General features: G+C 34.2%; 1 protein-coding gene across 3 annotated transcripts in view; it reads right to left on the bottom strand.

Moving 5' to 3' along the window:
• The window catches only part of UBA6 (ubiquitin like modifier activating enzyme 6), a 105,108-nt gene that overhangs the window by 20,553 nt on the left and 64,264 nt on the right, over positions 1-20,291 (bottom strand). Inside the window, exons 14-26 of one of the 3 annotated variants that reach the window (XM_010595706.3) lie at positions 19,454-19,597; positions 17,123-17,190; positions 16,360-16,438; positions 14,523-14,603; positions 11,915-11,992; positions 10,178-10,359; positions 8,589-8,694; positions 6,774-6,863; positions 6,599-6,679; positions 4,639-4,767; positions 1,920-1,971; positions 1,761-1,824; positions 733-802 (exon numbers count right to left, since the gene is read on the bottom strand). In XM_010595706.3, coding sequence (XP_010594008.2) covers positions 733-802; positions 1,761-1,824; positions 1,920-1,971; positions 4,639-4,767; positions 6,599-6,679; positions 6,774-6,863; positions 8,589-8,694; positions 10,178-10,359; positions 11,915-11,992; positions 14,523-14,603; positions 16,360-16,438; positions 17,123-17,190; positions 19,454-19,597 — 1,224 coding nt within the window. The remainder of the gene's footprint in view (positions 1-732; positions 803-1,760; positions 1,825-1,919; positions 1,972-4,638; positions 4,768-6,598; positions 6,680-6,773; positions 6,864-8,588; positions 8,695-10,177; positions 10,360-11,914; positions 11,993-14,522; positions 14,604-16,359; positions 16,439-17,122; positions 17,191-19,453; positions 19,598-20,291) is intronic. The other 2 variants (XM_064285752.1, XM_023555094.2) reach the window with 2 other exon arrangements.

Raw genomic sequence — 20,291 nt, 5'->3', positions numbered from 1 at the left:
AAAAGAGTGAATGACAGTATTTCTACCAAACATCTACGGTGCATTTTAATGTGCAGAAACTCAAAAAAAAAAAAAGGGGGGGGGGCAGCATTTTTATCTGGAGCCCAAACAGCCAGTGTTAACTATAAATCTGGCTCCATTATATCACATTAAAGACAAAATGTTGCTTCCATTTCCTCATTTAGTGTACTCAAAAGCATACCATTTAGCTCTAATATACATTCGTGAGGAAAAAAAAAAAAAACACTAAAACACATCTGCTCTCAAATAGAACTCTATTAGGTCCTTTGGATGTTAGTCAATGAAGATAACAGAAATGTCATATGGCGTAGCATTTTAAAATTTCCTGAGAAGCATGTAGGTTACTATCACATATTAACTCAAACAAATGTTAACAAAGAGAATAAGGAATATTTTTAAATTGCTATGAAATTATTCACTTTGGCTTTTCAGAATAATTAGGATAACTAGAGCTGATAAACAGGTTATAAATGCTTTAAAAATAATGTGTTGCTGCTTGTACCAATTTTGTTGTTCCACTAAAATTTAGGAAGTTTCTACTTCTATTTAATAATACTGCAACTAATGTTTAAACTTTCCTATGTTAGAATGAGCAACAATGAAATATGTATGTCAAAGAATAATTCTTACAACATATGAACACATTATGATGCAATTTTTCTATCAAAAATTGGTTTTTTATCATTTGCCAGGGCCCAAAGAATATCTTACCTTTTCTGTAAATGGAATGCAATATACCATAGCATATAGTTTTGCAGCATTCTGAATGAAACTGAAGTGCCTAATGAAATTAAAAAACAAAAGTTTGAATATACAATTAAAAAAAATACAATTACGTTTAATTAATTAGGAATTATAGCCTTGAAAAAGTTGTATGAGGAAAAATAATCACAGAATTTTTGTTACAGAATTATTTTTTAAGAAGTTATGAAATTCTGATCTGTACCAAAATACTGTGAAGTAATAAAAGAGAAAACATCAAATGTCTATCCTCACAGAACAATGATATTCAGGTAATGATTATGACTATTTTGAGGAGGTTGTAGCCACAAGTAGAAAAACCGGACTAGTGAAAGATAATTCATTTTAATTCAGAATAAAATATTATACATTTGGTCTAAAGAGTGTGTTTCAGATTCAAACTAGGCAAATGAGTTTAAAAGCAAAAACAAAAATTAAGTTTTGTAGAAGTAATTCAAGATAAGGTGACTAGAAGCCTAAAATAAGCACGAGATGAGAAAATTAAGTACAGAGTTATCTGCTAAAAGTAACAGCAAGCTAAGTTTAATCAAATATATACACGTAAGTATGAATCTAACATAGATATTAGATATATGTATTCATGCAAAGCCCAACTCCTTTGAAAACTAATTCGAAATTATTTAGGAAGCTGTTTAGTAGTAATTTTTTTTCATACAAATAAAATTTTTTTACATGCGGGCTTCATTAAATATATGAACATTTACTGCCATTTTACTTTTTCATGGATAAAGTCAAAGAGGGGAGTTTGGTTTTACCAGAGTAGATCTTTATTATAAAAGAGGTTATTTACCATTTAAATAAATGGATTCACATTTGTATGGGGGAAGGAATGTGGCTGGCTTTGTTGGCCAGACTGCTAGATAAGAGATTAACAGGGATGCAATCACTTAACATTAAAGAGCCTGAGGATTTTACCCTAAATGCGGTTAAAAAATTTACAATGGAGGATGCATATAAAACTGGATATAAACACTTACAAAGGTTCATTTAACTCAAATTTTATTGGCGAGGGGGGCCTCTTTGGTGATTGCCAAAACAAACCTAACAAAAAGATACAAACATTATTTTCAATGAAATTAGCCAGTATGTACATTAACTACATTAAAATTTCTTCCCAATAACTTGGTTATACTTACTGCCGTCTTTTAATCGTGTGTCCAGAGGGAAACAGTGAAGCAACTGTAGAGCCTAGAGAAAAAAAGAGTTAAAAAAAAAATCACTACTAATATTACCTTAGGTAAACATTGTTAAAAATAAATTTGCTTTTTTAAATATTTTTGTAGTTAATATATGCACATGATTCAACAGTCAAAATGCATAAAAAGATATACAGTAAAGTCACCCAGCCACCTTATACTCCATGTGTCCATTTTCCTGTCACTGACTCTATTCCTGGAGTAATCTCTATTATTTTTTTCAATACTTTTAGTTATTATTCTCCTCTCCCTCCAGCCCCTGGTAACCACTAATAACCCTTTGTCTCTATGCATTTGCCTATTCTCAATATCTCATATAAGGGGGATCATACACTTATGATTTGACTTATTGTATCTGACTTATTTCACTTAGCATCTTTTCAAGTTTCATCCACGTATCATGGCATGTATCGGAACTTCATTTCTCTTTATGCCTAATATTTAATCCCTTTCTAACACAAACAGTGGCATATTTTACATATTATTCTGTACTTTCCAGAGCTAATTCTTAAAACATAAAATGAAAACAGAAAGAATACACACCATTTTATATCTATAGCTGAATTTTCCCATATTAAAAACAAAAAAAAAACCATGTTAAGATAGACCTTGAAACAAGAATGTTATTGGTAAGATGGTATTAGACAAAGAACTCATTTGTTTCCTGAAAGATAGCACTTGGTATTCTCCAGCAATTTACATGTCTTTGTCTTCTTAAAACAGCTAGACAACACCTAAAGTGTGCAAATGAGTGGGGGCCATACAGACTACATCTTGCAACTAACCCCTGGAAGGGAAGGGAGGCACAATTCAATCATGTATAGTCAATGTTCAATCAATCATGACTACACACTGTGGCCCCAATCACGGCTATGCAATGAAGCTGATAAAAGGATTTGAACATGGAAGTTGGAGGGTGTTATGGATTGAATTGTGTCACCCCCAAATATGTGTTATAAATCTTAAACTCCATGCCTATAGTTGTAATCTTATTTGGGAATGGATTGTCTCTGTTAACAAGGCAGGATTAGTATTCTTAAAATCAATCTTTTTGAGATATAAAAGAGATTAAACAAGCAAATGAAAGCAGCAGTGATGAGGGCAGAGAGATACCAAGCCACATGAAGACTGCTCAGGAGCAGCAACTCAGAGAAGACAAGGACCACCTTCCTTCCTCCAGAGCCAACAGACAGAAAGCCTTCCCCTAGAGCCAGTGCTCTGAATTCAAACTTCTAGCCTCCTAAACTGGGAGAAAATAAATTTGTTTGTGAAAGCCATTCACTTGTGGTATTTCTGTTATAGCACCACTAGATAACTGAGACAGAGGGCTTCAGGGATTGGCGATAGGAGGTGCTCTCGGGAGGATGGGTCCCTGGAGACAGTGCAAGCCTCATGCTGGGACCCCCCTCAAGACCTCTCCTGGTGTGTCTCTTTGTATCCTTTCTAGTTACACTAAATGGATAACTGTAAGTATAGACATAGTTTGTGAATTTTGTGAGCCGTTCTGGATAATTAACAAACCCGCAGTGGCAATTAGGGCTCTAAGGCACTGGTGTCTGCCTATTTGGCAGTTGGAAGGACAAAGTCCTTCTAAATTGCGTGTTCTGACTTAGCTCGGGTTGGCTAATTCAGAGAATGGATATGCAGGTCGTCAATTTGAAAGATGGTGTCCTTTTAACTTGTAAGGTTTAACCTAACTCCGGGGGGTTAGGGTCAGAGAGATAAAGTGCCACATGGGTGGCTGGCAAATAATGGAGATGTGGAAAAGTGAAGACTGAATCCATTTCCAGGTTTCCTGCTGATCCTTACCATGTAGTTAACAATAAAGGTGGGATCTGCTCACCTTCCCCTTTTTTGGTGCACATGGTAGGAACAATACAAACAGTAATGCGGAAGGAAACCATATTTATTGGATTGAGGAACAAATGGGAAATGAAGAAGTGGAGACAGCAAGCACAGACTACTTTTCTAAGAAGTAGCGTCAAAAGTAAAAAGACAGTACAATCAAAACCATTTTTAAAAGATGAACTTCCTTTATATTCTGGTAGGTAACAGCCCAAAGAGGAAAAAATTAAAGCGGGAGAGGGCAGGATACACTCGCAGATGTAAAAAATTAGAGGTTGAGAATAACTTATGTGCCAGACTCTGTTCTAAATGTTTTACATGTATTAAACTCATTTGATCCTTACCACTACCCTAAAAAGTTGGTACCAATTTATTATCCTAATTTTACAGATGAGGAAATGGACACAAAATGATTATCAGAGCAAAAGTCCAACCGGATTCCTAACGACGTATCTTTACCTTCTCTTAGGCTCTTGTTTCTTCTCTAAACAACAAACTTCTTTTAGATTACAGGTGAAACATATTACTTACATTCTAGCAGGAATATCTACCTAAGGCCCAGTGGTGCACATAGAAGGACAAGGACCAGTTAAACATTAACTGACAAACCAATGGGTGGGGTTTAAATGAATTCTTTAATCAATAACATTCAAAGAGAAAAGAGTTGTGTGCCCCACACTTGTTCACATTTAATTTACTAATTTCTGAAAATCCTCCCAAAAGGGTAGACATTTCGAACCAATGAAATTAATTCAGTAATAGCTAAATGAGCCAAGGTCAGATCAGACCTTAATGTCCCAAAATGCATACTTACCTTATGGTTAAAATATTTTTCAAACTTTAATCTTGCTAACTCTACACACTGGGACCAATTTCTAGGTCTTCTGCTAAGTAACTTAATAACTTGAAAACAGCCTTCTAAACTGTGTCCAGTTTGTATCTTCTACAATGGGAAAGAAAAAATACATATTCATTTAAACTCACACACGCACACACACAAAAAGTATTAGCCTCAGTTTGAAGTGCTAGCTCATGCATTTTATGATTTAAAAACCTTTTTTTCTCTTCACGTACCTTTTCTCTACCTCTTTCCTCTCCCCTTCTTTTCAGAGGAGAGGGAGTGAGTGGAAGACAGCACATGAAATTTTAATTCTGAAGTTCTGTATCTCACAAGTTATCCTACGTCTTCCTAGCTATAAGTTATTAGTTCTATATATGTACTTACTATAACAAGTACTATAAATAATATTTTATACTAAAAAGGTGCCTTAAAGACTCAGGATTAAAGAAAAGTAAGGAAACATCTTTTGATGTAACCTCATTTTGAGAGTAAGGAGTGAGAGATGGTCCACTCATGAAATTTTCACTCGAACTCTTCCTTTTTTTTTCCCAAAGAGCTTAACAACGCATTTTTTAAAATTTGTAGCTCTCCTATCATTATCATGTTCTCATTAGGTTTAAACATATTAACTGCTGTTTTGTGGATCACACATGGTCAAATACTGGCAATTTCATACAGCTCAAGCCAATTAAGAAAAAGAAGTCACTTATGACCTGCTAATGTCAAGGTTTTTAATGTATCATTTCTTTTTTAAAAAAAAATAATTTTGTTGTTGAGAAAATACACAACAAAACATACATCAATTCAGCTGTCTCTACATGTACAATTCAGTGACACTGATTTCATTCTTTGGGTTGCAGAACCATTTTCACCCTTCTTTTCTGAGTTGTTGCTCCCTCATTAACATAAACTCACTGCCCCCTAAGATTCCTATCTAATCTTTCGAGCTGTTGTTGCCACTTCGATCCCATACAGATAGTTCTTAAAAGAGCATAATGCTTAAGGCAGGCATTTTTTCCTAGTTAAGCTAATCTATTGTTTGGTTTTAATACTTCAGGGGATATTTTTGTTTTAAATTTTAAAGATTATCTGAGAGCAACAGTTTCAGGGGTTCCTCCAGGGTCCATGGATCCACAAAGTCTGGAGTCTATGAGAATCTGAAATTCCATTCTGCATATTCCTCCTTTTGATCAGGATTCTTCTACGGAATCTTTGATCAAAATGTTCAGTAATGGCAGCCAGGCACCATCTAGTTCTTCTGGTTTCTTGGCAAAGAAGCAGCTGTTCACGGAGGCAATCAGCCACACATTCTATATCCTCCTATTCCTTACTGTCCTACTTCCTCTGTTATTCCCGATGAATAGTGACTAATTGTTGTATCCTGGATAGCTGCTTGCAAGCTTTTAAGACTCCAGGCACTATGCAACAAACTCGGATGTAGAACAGAAGCACTAAACTCATTATTAGGCCAATTAACTGGGATGTACCACAAAACCATGACTCTTAAACTTCCAAACCAAGGAACCAAATCCTATGAGGTTTTTGGTTGTACATAAGCAGCCCCAGCAGCCTGACGTATCAATCGTTTCATTTATTATGTACAATATTGTTATACTATCTCCTTAAGGAGGTAAAATAAACCATTTGTAGGAAACTTAAAATAGAAGCCTGGGTAGTGCAAGCGATTTGTGATCGGCTGGTAACCTAAAGGTTGACAGTTCAAATTCCATCCAGTGGCTCAGCAGAAGAAAGACCTGGAGAACTGTTTCTGTAAAGATTAAGCCAAGAAAACCCTATGAAGAAGTTTTATTTTGTAACACTTGAGTCGGGGCTGATTTGATGACAGCTAACAACAACACAACAACAGGCAACTTGAAAAGAAGATTACACTGACACCAAGTGTTAGCCTGTATTAAAACGTACTGATGTTTACCTGTAAGACTTCTTCCGCAGAATGATAGGTTTGCCAAAATTTGTTGAACAACGAAGGCTTGTGGGAAAAGGAACTTTCAAACTGTAAGAGAGAGGTGGGAGAGAGGAGTTAAAAATAATCTGCTTAAAAGCTAGAAATATTTTCTTTCCTACTTTAAAAAAAAAAAAACTTTCACCTTATCTCTTGCCCACTGTATAGTATGTTCGATAGCAGCTGGAAAGGACTTTAGAGTACAAAATGGTATTTCCTCTTCTGGGGGATCCCGCTAATTTAGGAAACATGATAAAAGACAGTTGAGAGAAGCAATGAAAATGAAAATTTATTATTGCTCTATTTTCCTTTTTTTTTGTTGTTTACTTTTGAGTGTTTTAAGGCTCTTAAAAAATAAAATCCAGACATGGATTTGTGCATTTTCTTTTTCCTAGCCAATAAAAAAGAAGAGAAAAAGTTAATTCCTTTGACGCCTAAACTGTTTAATGGCAACGTAACAATAAGGATCACTCTATTTTAATTTATTACTGTACACTCATTTGGCAGTCATTATATATCTAATTTTTATTTTTTTCCCCCAGAATCAAGGGAACATTTAAAATTCACAATACTTTCTACTTTGAAAAATAATTCAAGAATCCCCCCCATACAATGTGGAGAGAAAAACTGGGGAGCAAGGATCATATGTCCTCAATGTTTGCTACAGGTTCTTGCAAAATGTGTGTTATTAAATAAATGGCAAATGCCTATGCTGTCTCACTTGGAAGAACTACTACTGAAGAAACCTATATTCTACTGTAGTGTACTTTTTGCCTAGTCTCTAAAATGATCCATTTTGTCTCTTTATTACTTAGAGATTTATGTTTTAGTTTCTTTTTCTATTAAATTGCACTAAATATTTTAAAAGACAAAAGAGGGAAGTCAGAAAAGTATTAAATTCTAGTTTTTATGAGTATGAAGTCAGGAAATAGGAGGTTTAAGAAAGATGTAGAATGAATATCAAGGCAGCATTTAGAATTTTATAACATTTCCTACTTTGAAAATCTAATATGACACCTCATATTAGATATGATTTTCTTCTTTAATCGCCTTCAAACAAAACTTGTCAATTTAGTTTATTACAATGTTTTCATTAGATACATAACTTCTGATTACATTAGAATAAATGAGAAAATCAATTTTATAAAAATTTAAAATTTTTACTAGATCAAACATATCCATTAAATAAATGGATGCTAATGCTTCTAAAAGGTGTTCTTTTCCAATTTTACAACTTGATTTGATTTTTTGAAAAATCCTAACACCTAGATCATTGGTTTTCAACTTTGGCAGTATCTAAAATCACCTGGGGTTTGAAAAAAAAAGCTACACCTACTTATATAAAATACATGTAAATAGACATTCTGGTCACACTTCTGGAAAACACCAATTCTTCAGTACAAGATTTTTGGGTGGTCAACAGTGCCTGTACTTTTACAGTGTCTCACAGGTATTTCTGATATGCATGCTTGGGGTGAAAATTACTAATTTAAATAAAAAACATTAGACATCAGTGTATGATGACTAGACTGACTTTCTTTATTTTTTGTATGTCAGCTCATATCTAACGCAATAAAATCAGATCAGTAAATTAATATAAACTCTGTTTTTGCTGACGCTTCTATTCTTAATCTAATAGTCTTAAGAAGCAATCGTATCACGCTACCTCTTTAAACTGAAAGGTTGTTGGAAAACTAAACCAAGCAGCTCTAAGGAATATACAGTAAATGGAAGCAAAACACTCCTGAAACACCAGAAACAAATTTTGTTAACTCAAAGAAAATAATAACTTCACCTATATTTTCAAAGATGCTCGTGCACTTATGTATGGGTATCACTGACACACTAAAAAGGAAGGATTAGGAAAGCTAAATAAAATTTGTTGATTGAAAAACACAAATGAAATACAAGATGTAAAGAAAAAGAAGGAGACATTTATTTCCAAACACTATTTACTTACATGACTGTTATAGGATTCAGTCAAATGAGGTACAATAACTTCAGTGTGTCCCTTAGTGCCCATTGTTCCAGAGTCTAATAGAGGTCGCAGATTTGCTAAACAACGGCTATTTGAAAAGAAAAACAGGTAACAAAGAAGTGAGCAATAACAAAAGGAAGTAGAGAACTTCCTGTCACTTTATATTGACCATTTCGCAGAAACTTCTTGATGGTACTACTTCAGGAAACAGATGTGTTAGTAACAAATAGCACATTCGTTAGCTTCCCTCACCACCCATAAATTCTGTTGTTCAACCTACTAAAATTTTGGTCTCTCACTAGTATTGCCACTAACCAAAAAACCAAACCTGTTCCCGTGGAGTCAATTCCAACTCATAGCAATGCCACAAGACAGAGTAGAACTGCCCCCTATGGTTTCCAAAGAGCGGTTGGTAGATTCAAACTGCTGACTTTGGTTAGCAGGCATAGATCTTAACCACTGTGCCACCAGGGCTCCATTATTACTACTACTATTACTAAAGGAAAAACAAACAAACAAAAAAACGTTGCTATGGAGTCGATTCCGACTCATAGCGATGCTATAGCACAGAGAACTGCCCAGCATTTCCATGGAGGGGCTGGTGGATTCAAACTGCTGACCTTTTGATTAGCAGTTCAGCTCTTAACCACTGTGCCACCAGGGCTCCACTACTATTACTACTGCTACAAAAACAACAGCAGCAACAACAACAAAAAATTCAGGGGTTTGTTAACTTTTTCTCCACCTTAACTCTTAACTGTATTACTCTTTCATCTCTTGCTTTCTAGTTTTTATTTTCTGACTACAATTTTTCTCAATGTTCCCTTTAGCCTAAACAATATTAACCCTTTTTCTCAATACTCACAATACTTATATTTTACACACTTAAATTTCTTTAAGTTTTCTTTCCTTTTTTTTCCCTCTTCTGCCAAACATTCAATTCCAAATTTTCCACTGTACTTCTTAACTGGTAAATTTTCCTTTATTGATATAGCTGTTCTAGTGCCCTAATGTTAAGGAGTCATATAAAGACCTAAGAAAGGTTATATCAGGAGTAGATATTACAGCCATTCATTCTTATACTCATTTAGCATCAGTTGGGGGGACTGAGTATACAGTAATGGGAAGATAAATGGCCCTTGCATAAATCGTCTCGTGAGGAGACAAACATTAAAGTAAAATATATGTCAATAAAGACAAGTGCTATGAAAGGAAAAGTAGAGAGTTGTTAAAGATTATCCTAAGAGTAATTAATTTAGATTTGGGGATTAAAGTCTGAAGAAAGGCATTTAGGTTGGAACTGGGAGAATGTGGGGAAAACACTAAACTAGGTTAAGAGTAGTACGTAGATTTGTGGCCAGGGTGGGCACTCTAAATTTTTTTTAGCTATGTTACAGATTCTGGATTTTATCTTAAGCGTAATGGGAAATTATCAAAAGAGTTTTTTGAGGAGTAATACAATAGTAACATAAAATATAATCAGAAATTTCAGTAAATTTTTAATAAGTAGGTATTGGAAACAAATGAAAATGAAAGATAATTTTTTATGAACCACAATTTCAAAAACATACCTGTCTACGTATCTTCTGGCTTCCACGTTATCTAATGCTGTAATAATTATATCTTGTTTAGTATAGAACTCATCATTGTAAATGGTCTCAGTTGCTGGACATACTTTATTCAGGTGTGCATCTATCTTTAATTGAGGATTTATTTTCAAGGTTGCACCAGCAGCAGTATAGCTTTTAGGTTTCTAAACAAAAACAAATTCTCTAAGAAATGGAAGGAATGAATGTTAAAGAAAAAAGACAGGCTATGAATGAACCTGCACACTCTTATTCTGGAATATATACATCTGAAAAAAGTAATGAGAGCATTTTCAGTTTTGGTTTGTGGAAATTATATTCATTGTAGGTACACTATATTTAATAATGCACCTTCTTAGTCTGAATAATTTATACATCGTTAACAAAAATCTAAACAACCTATATTTCACAGCTGAGTATTTTAGAATTATAAAAATATTAGTTAAAAGTCTGATTAAAAGTATATTTTTTCCAAATAATGATGTTTGAACTGTGTAAATGCCCAGAAAAAAATCAGAACTCATATAGTGAAATACTAGAAGTCCAGAAACTCGAAAATGACTTCTTATAGATACGGCAGTTTACTACTTTGAGTACTGAAAGAAATCTTTAATTGTTGCTATTTGTGGATGAAAATATTTTCAAACGTTATCACGTTTTAGCCTTATAAAAAAAAAAGGTTCCCCAAATATAATTCATTCTTTCTTTTCCTGAAATTTACTGATCATTACTAAACTAACTGGAATCAGTTTCAGGTATTATCAATGTTCATCTATGACTACTGGCTTTGACAATAAATATGCATAGATTATTCTGTTTGAATTCTTGCATCTAGTTTTAATATTTGTTTCTTCTACATTGTTAGTCTAATATGTTTCCCTTCTCAGTGCTCTAAGTGTATGAATCCAAAACTTTGTTGGAACTCAGGAAAATAAGAATAAATAGATCTTTATAGTTCCTCTATAAGTGTACAAAGTTAAGCAAATAGATTTTGTGACATGTATTTTACCTCATAAGAAACCCTGCTAATTAGTTTTTTATATTTAGACAGGTGAGGCAATTACATTAACATCTTATGCCACCTGCTTTAGTTACTTCTCTGTTCACGACATTACTAAGCTTTGTTTACTATGATAGCTAATGAGCTGCTGAACAGTAAAGGGAAAAACCATTTCCAAAGCAAAATCAAACTACTGACAGACTCAACTGCTTTCCTTTCTGACTTAAATATTTTTATCTCTGTGGGAAAGGAAGAAAATGAGAATAAGAATGATTTTACAATAAAAAAGGACTGAATAGTCAAGTAAGATCAAGAGTGTAAGAATTCTAAGAGCTAAATTTTACCTTTTTTAAAGCAATGACTAAAGAAAAAACAAAGTACCAAACTTGTGATCTATTCAAACTTCCATATCCTTAGCTTTTAAAACTAAATATGTAAACATACCTTACTGATTACAAAGTGAAAATAAAAATACTGCCTGTGCTTCAAAATTCAGACTTTGAATATCCAAAATTAGTGGGAAAACCAATTTTTACAGTAAATAGTAATTATATATTTTTTTCCTTTTATCATGCCCATTATTTGATAATTTAAGAGGTTCTATTAATAAAGAACATATTATGCTTGTCCAAGTACCATTTTCTATTTATAAAGAAAGAAATTCTCTTCTTTTTCACATAGTACAACACATGATTTAAATTTTAAACAGAACAGCAACATACCTGTATGTGATGGGGACGAAATAGGAACTGTCTATTCAAGTTGGATTTTTCTATCAAGTCAGGATCTGTAACTGTAACCTAGTATCAAGAAGGAAAAATATGTAACAGGTAAGTTTGTGATCTATTTTGCTTTTCTTAGTGCAGGCAGTCCCCCTAAGTCTGACTTATGTACAACCTGTAGTTAAGAACCAACCCCCAGAAACCTTATTATATTAAAAATTCAAGGCACAAACAATGGTTCTGATAACAAATGAGTGCTACTCTGCGATACTACTATATTAATATGTTAAATAAGCTAAGCATTAATTACAATCAAATAAAAGTAAAAGTAGTATTGGTAACCAGTTTAGAAATATTTTTAACCTAGACAAGCCACGCTGAAGGATTCTACATTTTACGTACATACATTTATCTTCTATTTGTTAATTCTCACTTCCATTATATCTAAGTTTTAAGGTCCTCTGATTATACAAAAATTTCAGTCCTTTTTTCTTCCCTCCTTCTATGTTTTCTATTCCTCTTTCAACATCATGCGCTCTTTGGAAACCCTATGGGGCAGTTCTACTCTGTCCTATAGGGTCACTCTGAATTGGAGTCGACTGGACAGCAATGGGTTTGGGGTTTTTTGGGTATTCAATGTCATTAACCATTTTTAACTTTAAAGTTGTTTTATTATTTGACTTCTCCATTATCTGTAGCACTTCTCATTATCTACAGTTCTTAGAGGGTCTATTCTTCTATTTGTCTCTGCTGATTTGTGGTGGTTCCTTCTTTCTAGTAGATTGTAATTTTTCACTGTGAATTGTTTTGAATGGATCGTGATTTATCTGCATAGTCCCATTCCTATGGGTGTGTAAGTATCACCATAATGCAGTTTCACATCTGCTTTATCAGGGATCTAGAAGCCTCAATGGTCCTGAGCCTGTAGTCATTCCCCTGTCAATGGTCCTGAGCCTGTAGTCATTCCCCTGTTTGGGATTTTTGTACCATGTAATTTTGGATCCTATACAACAGTGTGGTGCATGCTTTCAATTTGTCATGAGTGGGCTTTCCCTTTCTATTGAAGATTTTTGGACAGATATTCAAGAGAAACACATGTGAGTTACCACAGCTTTAAGCGCAGGATTTAATTTCTCTCTTAGCTCCTGGCACTTGGGGATTTCTTTCTTTCTTTCTTTCCAGGACGGCTACCTACAGTAATACTTTTTTTTTTTCCTGAAAATTTGTATAGCATGCCTATGTGTTTGCAGTAGAATAGAGGCCTATCCCCATTAACTTACCTTGTTTTGCTACCTGAAGTCAGTGAGTTACAGTTCTTTTCCTGACCTTTATATGCAGATATGCACTATGAATGTCTAAGGTGTCAAAGTATTCAGGCGATTCTCGAGCTTATATAACCAAATGATTTTTTTTTTTTTAAAAATTGTTGTTGAGAATATACACAGCAAAATACACACCAATTCAACAGTTTCTACATGTACATTTCAGTGACAATAATTACATTCTTGAAGTTGTGCAACCATTCTCACCTTCCTTTTCTGAGTTCTTCTTCCTCCATTAACATAAACTCACTGCCCCTTAAGGTTCTTATCTAATCTTTCGAGCTGCTGTTGTCACTTTTATTCCTTATGGATAGTTCTTAAAATGGCATAATGCTCAAGGCAGACATTTTTTACTGTTAAGCTAAACTACTATATGGTTTTAAGATGACTACAGGGGGTATTTCTGGTTTAAGGATCTCTGGTTTTTTCAGGGCAATAGTTTCAGGGGTTCATCCAGCCTCCACAGCCCCAGAAAGTCTAAGGTCCAAAGAGGATTCAATTTTTTAGAAATATCTTTTAAAACCATCAGAATTAGTAGTAGTTTATGGAATACATTTAGAAAATACTGACCACGGATAATATAAATGTAGGGCATTAGTTTATAACTATGGTAGTAATCACTACACTTTTCAAGTAGAATAAAGTCAATATTCAATAAACTATGAAATGTGAGCTATTATGTAAATTTCAGCCATTAAATTAGTCACTTTGTTAATAATAAAGCAATGAAATCACCAGTCAGGGAAGCTAGTTTTTACTGTAAAGGAAAAAGAACACCAGTGAAATATATTTTTATTTAAATAAGTAACATGGTTTTGCAATTAACTCACATTTATAGAGTCTTAAGGATTTAAATTGTATACAAAAGTTTATATCATTTCAACTTTCTTGGATAATTGGCAACTGAAACTGTATCTGAGTACTCTGCACCCTTCTAATGTTAGCTTCTCTCTTCTTCAAAATTTACCAATTAATAAGAAGTGTCTAACAGAAACAACAAGAAAAATAAACAACAAAGCCCTTGTATATTTACCTTCATAAAAACATTATGAGGTAGGTAGTGCAGATACTGGTTTAACAGTATTACAGAAGGAAACTGAGGAGCAGAGACTTTAATTTGCAACAATTTCCACTTTTGAGAAGTGGTCATAGTACTATCAGGATCTTCCAATTTCTAGTTTAATGCTCTAGCCTCAAAAATCAATACTTTAGATTTGTGCAAATACAGTTCAAAATGGGCAGCAACAGAAATATAAACTTTGAACTCTGAAGGATTTCTTTCTTACCATTCCCTTCTCTTTGCCTGTGCCAACACCAAGCAAAGCAAAATTTTTTAGCATTTCACAGCCTATGGCTCCGCATCCTACCTATGGAAAAGAAAAAGGAAATTAAACAGATTAAAAAAAACCAAGAACATCTATTTAGTAAATAGCAATTTCATCTTAATTTTCTTCAAAAGCCAAGTTATGTTAACACCTAACATTTTTAAATGACTTCAACAGTTGTGACTCATTTTACTTTAACATATTTGGCATAAAGAGATTTATGATGCCATTATAAGTATCAGTTAAAAAAAAAAATACACCAAATAAGGAAAAGGCTAATATATATAATTTCTTTAAACAGAAGGTATTTTTAAATTCTAAACAAGAGCCAAACATTGAGCTCATTTTTAATATAAGATAGAAACAAAGAGCACCAAACATTATTGCAACATTTTAATGAAAAAGATTCCTTGGTTTTAGGCATTTCTCAAAATTCGATTGATAGAACTATTCTAAGACTTTCCTATTATCAGTTTTAAATAAAAACTGATAATAGTAAATTCCATGTGTACTTGGGATTGCTTATTTTATGTGTCAACTTGGCTGGCCATGGTGCCCCCACTTGTTTGGTCAAACACTAGTCTAGATGTTGTTATGAAACAGTTATCAAACCAAACCAAAACTGTTGCTGTTGATTTCGACTCATAGCGACCCTACAGGACAGAGTAGAACTACCCCACAGGGTTTCCAAGGAGTGGCTGGTGGATTTGAACTGCTGACCTTTTGGTTAGCAGCCGAGCTCTTAACCACTGAGCCACTGAATCACTGAGGCTCCTATGAAGTAGTTACGTGATTAATTCAGTTGGCATTGCATACTGTAGATTATCTTCCATAATATGAGTGGGTGCCATCCAATCACTCGAAGGCCTTAAGAGCAAAAAAGTTTTTTCCCTAGGGAGTATTTTGCCTCCAGACTATAAACACACATCTTGCCAGAATCCTTCTCTTCCCTATCACCTCTGGGACACAAATACGTCAAAATTTCCTATCACCTATCACCTCTGGGACACATCTGACCTACAGATTTTGGACTTGTCAGCCCCCATAATCACATGAGCCAATTCCTCTAAATAAATCTCTCTGTATATCTCAGTGGTTGTTTCTCAAAAAATCCCTGACTAAGACAGCACTTAAAAGTTCATCAATGGCCGCTAATTTTCAAAAGATTATTTAAAAGATTATTACTAAAAATCAGCAGTAATTTGGAACCAATTATGATCAGAAAAAAACATAAATGGCAGGAAAAGTTAGAGCTTCCCTTCCAATGCAATGCACCAAGACACTTAAGATGGAATTTTTTACACATATATATATATATATATCTCTTTATTCAGTGATGAAAAAAAAAGCCCAGTCAATTATTTAGGTATATCTGGAAAATCATTTAATGTTCCAAACTACTCATTCTTATTTTAATTTTATATTGACTATTTCTTTAGACTAGGGATCAGCAAACTTTTTCTGTACAGGGACAGACAGTACTTTCAAATTTGCAGGCTATTTAGGTCTCTGTCACAACTCCTCGATGCCACTACGGTAGCATGAAAGAAGACACAGATAACACATAAATGAACGGGCTTGGCTGTATTTAAATAAAAGTTTATTTACCAAATCAGGCAGCAGGATGGAATTGGCCCAAGGGCTATAGTCTGCCAACTCCTGCTTGAAACATTTAATGGATGTTTATTCTGTTAGAAATTGAACTTGGTTAGACCCAAATCTGCTTTAATAAATTAACTTGATGATACACAATAGCAGTACAAATATAACACTTAGTCCCATCATTATTTATACTTACTAAAAAGATATTCAAATTTTGTAGCTTCTTACATAAAGAGTCTCCAATGCAGGCTCGTAAGGCATCATATCTATCTCCTCTGAATAACACATATGAAGAAAACAGAAAGGCATAAACAGTATTATTAAGATTAGTTTCATGATCGTTAATATCAATTTAACCACGTACTTCAAAATAGAATACTTTTTAAGTTTCCCCTTATCATATAAGCTCTCATATTTGAAAGAGAAAAAGCCCCATGAAGAAATTAGTTTCTCCTTTTCTGACTTGTTATTCTAAGTCCAAATGACTTAAGTGAAGGGGACTTCAGTTTATATAGAACAAATAATTCTCTAGGGCAGGAATTTTTAATAAAGGTTCTTAGAGAAGTCTGCAGATGGGCTTTGGAGTTGTTAACCCATTTAAATTGAAGGCAGAACTTGGGTTATGTGTATTTTGGGGAGAATGACTACAGATTTAATGGCTAATATAAATAAAAATGAAGATAGCAGTTTTTCCACCTAATATCACTATGGAAGTTTGAATGCTGAACTATTGTCATGATATATAACTTAAAACTTTATTGTTCATAAACCGGTTAAAAGATATGGTGGTGTCACAACACAAAGTAACCTCTTAAAGTAGAGAAGAAATGACTATGGAAAGAAACGACTTCAGAAAAAGGACATCTCAAACAAAAATATGTTTAGACAAAAACTCTTTTAATCTAGTGGTCTTTTACAAACATACAACTAGGAAAAAACAACAGAAACATCGGTATTACCGTGGGAGAAATTCTTCACGTTCAGGTTTGCCTAGTGATTCGACAATATCTGCTGCTTCGATATATAACTTAAAGTAGAAGATAAAAAACACAATTCATTATTTATAAAAGTTAAATTACTAGAAAAGGAAGCTTCCTCTTTTGCCATTATTTAATAATAATTTTAAAAAAGATAAAAATGCTAATTCAGAGCAAAACTAAGATTATAAAATATAATTACTTTTTATACAATTTAAATTGTTATATTCTGATTAAAATGGCAAAACTTAGAAGAGCTGTTAAAAGATACAATTTGATTAACACCTCTTAGCCATCCTAAGTAGTCCCTCCTTATCCGTGGTTTCACTTTCTGCAGTTTCGTTTTTTGTGGTATCAGTTACCTTCAGTCAATTGCAATCTAAAAACATTAAATGAGTACCTAGCGAGATGAAATTTGGTGTCATCTCCCTCTGTCATTCACATAACTCTTATTACACTATATTGTTATAACTATTCTATTTTACTATTAGTTATTATGTTAAATCTTTTACTGTGCTTAATTTATAAATTAAACTTTATCATAGGTACCTTATGTATAGGACAAAACATAGCATATTTAGGCTTTTGCACTATTCATGGTTTTAGGCAACCATGCTGAGGGCGGGGGTGTGAACATATTCCCCACGAATAAGCAGGGGCTGCTGTATATTCTAATCTTAACAAACAACAGGAAATATTAGCTTCAAATCCATTTTCTGTAACAACATAAAAGCTTTGGAAGCCCCATTCAATCTTAGCTAAAATAAGTAATCTGACTACTTTTTGAGAAAAGGTATCTCATCTGTATTTATTTTCCAGTTTGGATATATCATGTACCACATATAATTATATATACTATAGAACAAATGATTTAGGAAGCTACAATTCCAGCATTTGTTTATACACCAACCAATACGTTAATTAAAAAAAAGAACTTAGTCTTACTCTCGTTTTCATTTAAGCGATTTATTTGGCTAAACTTGAACTTATTTAATTATGACAACATAGAACCTATATTAATAACATAGCTAACATATTTCTCATGAACAGCTGCAGCTAAACAAGACTGAATCTGTACTCTGCTACATCAAATAATTCAGCAGCAAAATAGCATTATGTGGATACCTTTTTAAACACAAAAAAATGATGAATGTAATATTCAAAATGTTTGAATTGTTTCAAAAAAAGAAAGGGCAGGAAGAGAGTGTCCATTGATACTCTCTGCCTAATATTCCTTCTGGTAACAGAACGGATAGTTTTTATATCACCTTGTGATGTTTTACCCTATATACAGTTTTTGTGTTGTAAAAAATTTGGCCTCATCCAAAGAGAGGTCTGGCCTTTGTCCTGGCTCCTGAGGAGGCAGCCTCTAAACCCTTGGAATTTCCCAAGTGACAGGAGTGTCTTTGTTACTCATGGTGGGCTTTTGGGACCACATCTGATAGTTTATGCTAATGATGTGGCTCATGGTGGGCCCTCTGGAGTGAAATCAGCCCGATCTCTGTGGGGAGAGGGGCAGTCCTGCAGACTGAGTTCAACCAATCATGCTTAAGTAATGAAGTTCCAATACAAACTCTGGACACCAAAGCTTCATTAAATTTCCTGGGCCGCACATCAATTGAGAGAAGGGCATATCCTGAGAACAGAAGCTTCAAATTTGGAGCTCTTCTAGACTCTGCCCTACGTGTGTCTGCCTTTGGCTGGATCTAATTTGCATCCTTCCCTATAATAAATTGTGATTGTGAGTATAGCTTGTAGTGAGTTCTGAGTCCTTCCAGGGAATTATTGAACCTGAGAGTGCTTATGGGACCACCCTCCTTACAGCTGGTTTCAAAAGTGAAGGCAGTCCTGGGGACTGTACCCTTAGACCCTGCAGTTTCTCTCCAACAGGCACAATTCCTATGTTTTTCAGACATTTATAACTAGAAAGGGAAGATTTACGATGTCAAAATATTCCAGGAAACCAGTACAAGAATGCTGGGAGAAAAAAAACCTAAGCTAAAAGTACTGGAGACCAATCGAAAGATTTAAGAATGGAAAATTCATTCCCTTACTCTCACTATTGCAGGAAATACCCCTTAGAATGCAACTCTGGGTAATATTCCAATAGTTCCAACATACGATCTTGTTAGTTTCAATTACAGAATTAACTTTTGCTGGCATATTACTCTCATCTCTCTCATGCTCCCGAAATATATGCTAAGATTGCCTTTAGTATGTATTAAAAATACATAACAATACGCAACACACATTAATTGTATCATTGGGGAATTCGACCTTAAATATACAGAAATATAAAAATACAGAACTAACCCACTGGCACAAAGGAGAAAACTTTCCTGTTACAGCTTTCAATACTTCTTGGCTGGCAACACCTCCTACTGCTGCAGCAAGTGGGGGTAAAAAGCCTTGAGCAGTCCAAGAGAGCCAGTTCACAATGTCGACATTTACTTCAGGCTGAAATACAAGCCATAAAAGATGATAATGCTAATAGTATTCAAATAAACCTGCTGCCATCGATTCTGACTCATAGCGACCCTATAGGACAGAGTAGAACTGCCCCACAGAGTTTCCAAGGAGTGCCTGCTGAATTCGAACTGCTGACCTTTTGGTTTTGACCTTAACCACTATGGCACCAGGGTTTCCAGTATTCAAATAGTACTTAAAATTTCAGTGACTTAATGTGAGAATCATCATCTTAACTTCTAAAAAAGCACACCCTCTCCTCACTTATTGACATGGTTAAGTTCCAAAGACCAGGTCATTATGCGAAAATGGGAGATGACTATATCATTACACAACTGCCAAACCACTGAGAATTATGGCCCAGCCAATTTGACACATAACCTTAACTGTCAAAGCCAGCATTACTCTTGCTTTGCACCTTGGCGTTTGTCACTGCCAGATGTACATTGTTAATGTGCACAATAGTTGATGGTAGATTTTTTTTTACAGTTGTTGTAAATGTGAAATGTTGGATAACGAGACAGTTGATAAGTGAGGTAAAGGTGTAACTCAATTCCCTACTACATAGCTTTTAATATCTCAACCTCTGGTAAAAGCTGCATTTGCATGTTACCTTAAGCAGTGTTCCCCTTTACCAGTATCTGCCTGGCCATTTTTGCTTTTGACTCTACATGTTACATTACTG

This window comes from Loxodonta africana, chromosome 5, assembly GCF_030014295.1.
Source record: "Loxodonta africana isolate mLoxAfr1 chromosome 5, mLoxAfr1.hap2, whole genome shotgun sequence".
In the NCBI taxonomy this organism is placed as follows: domain Eukaryota; kingdom Metazoa; phylum Chordata; class Mammalia; order Proboscidea; family Elephantidae; genus Loxodonta; species Loxodonta africana.
This window is presented reverse-complemented; position numbering and strand designations above follow the sequence as displayed.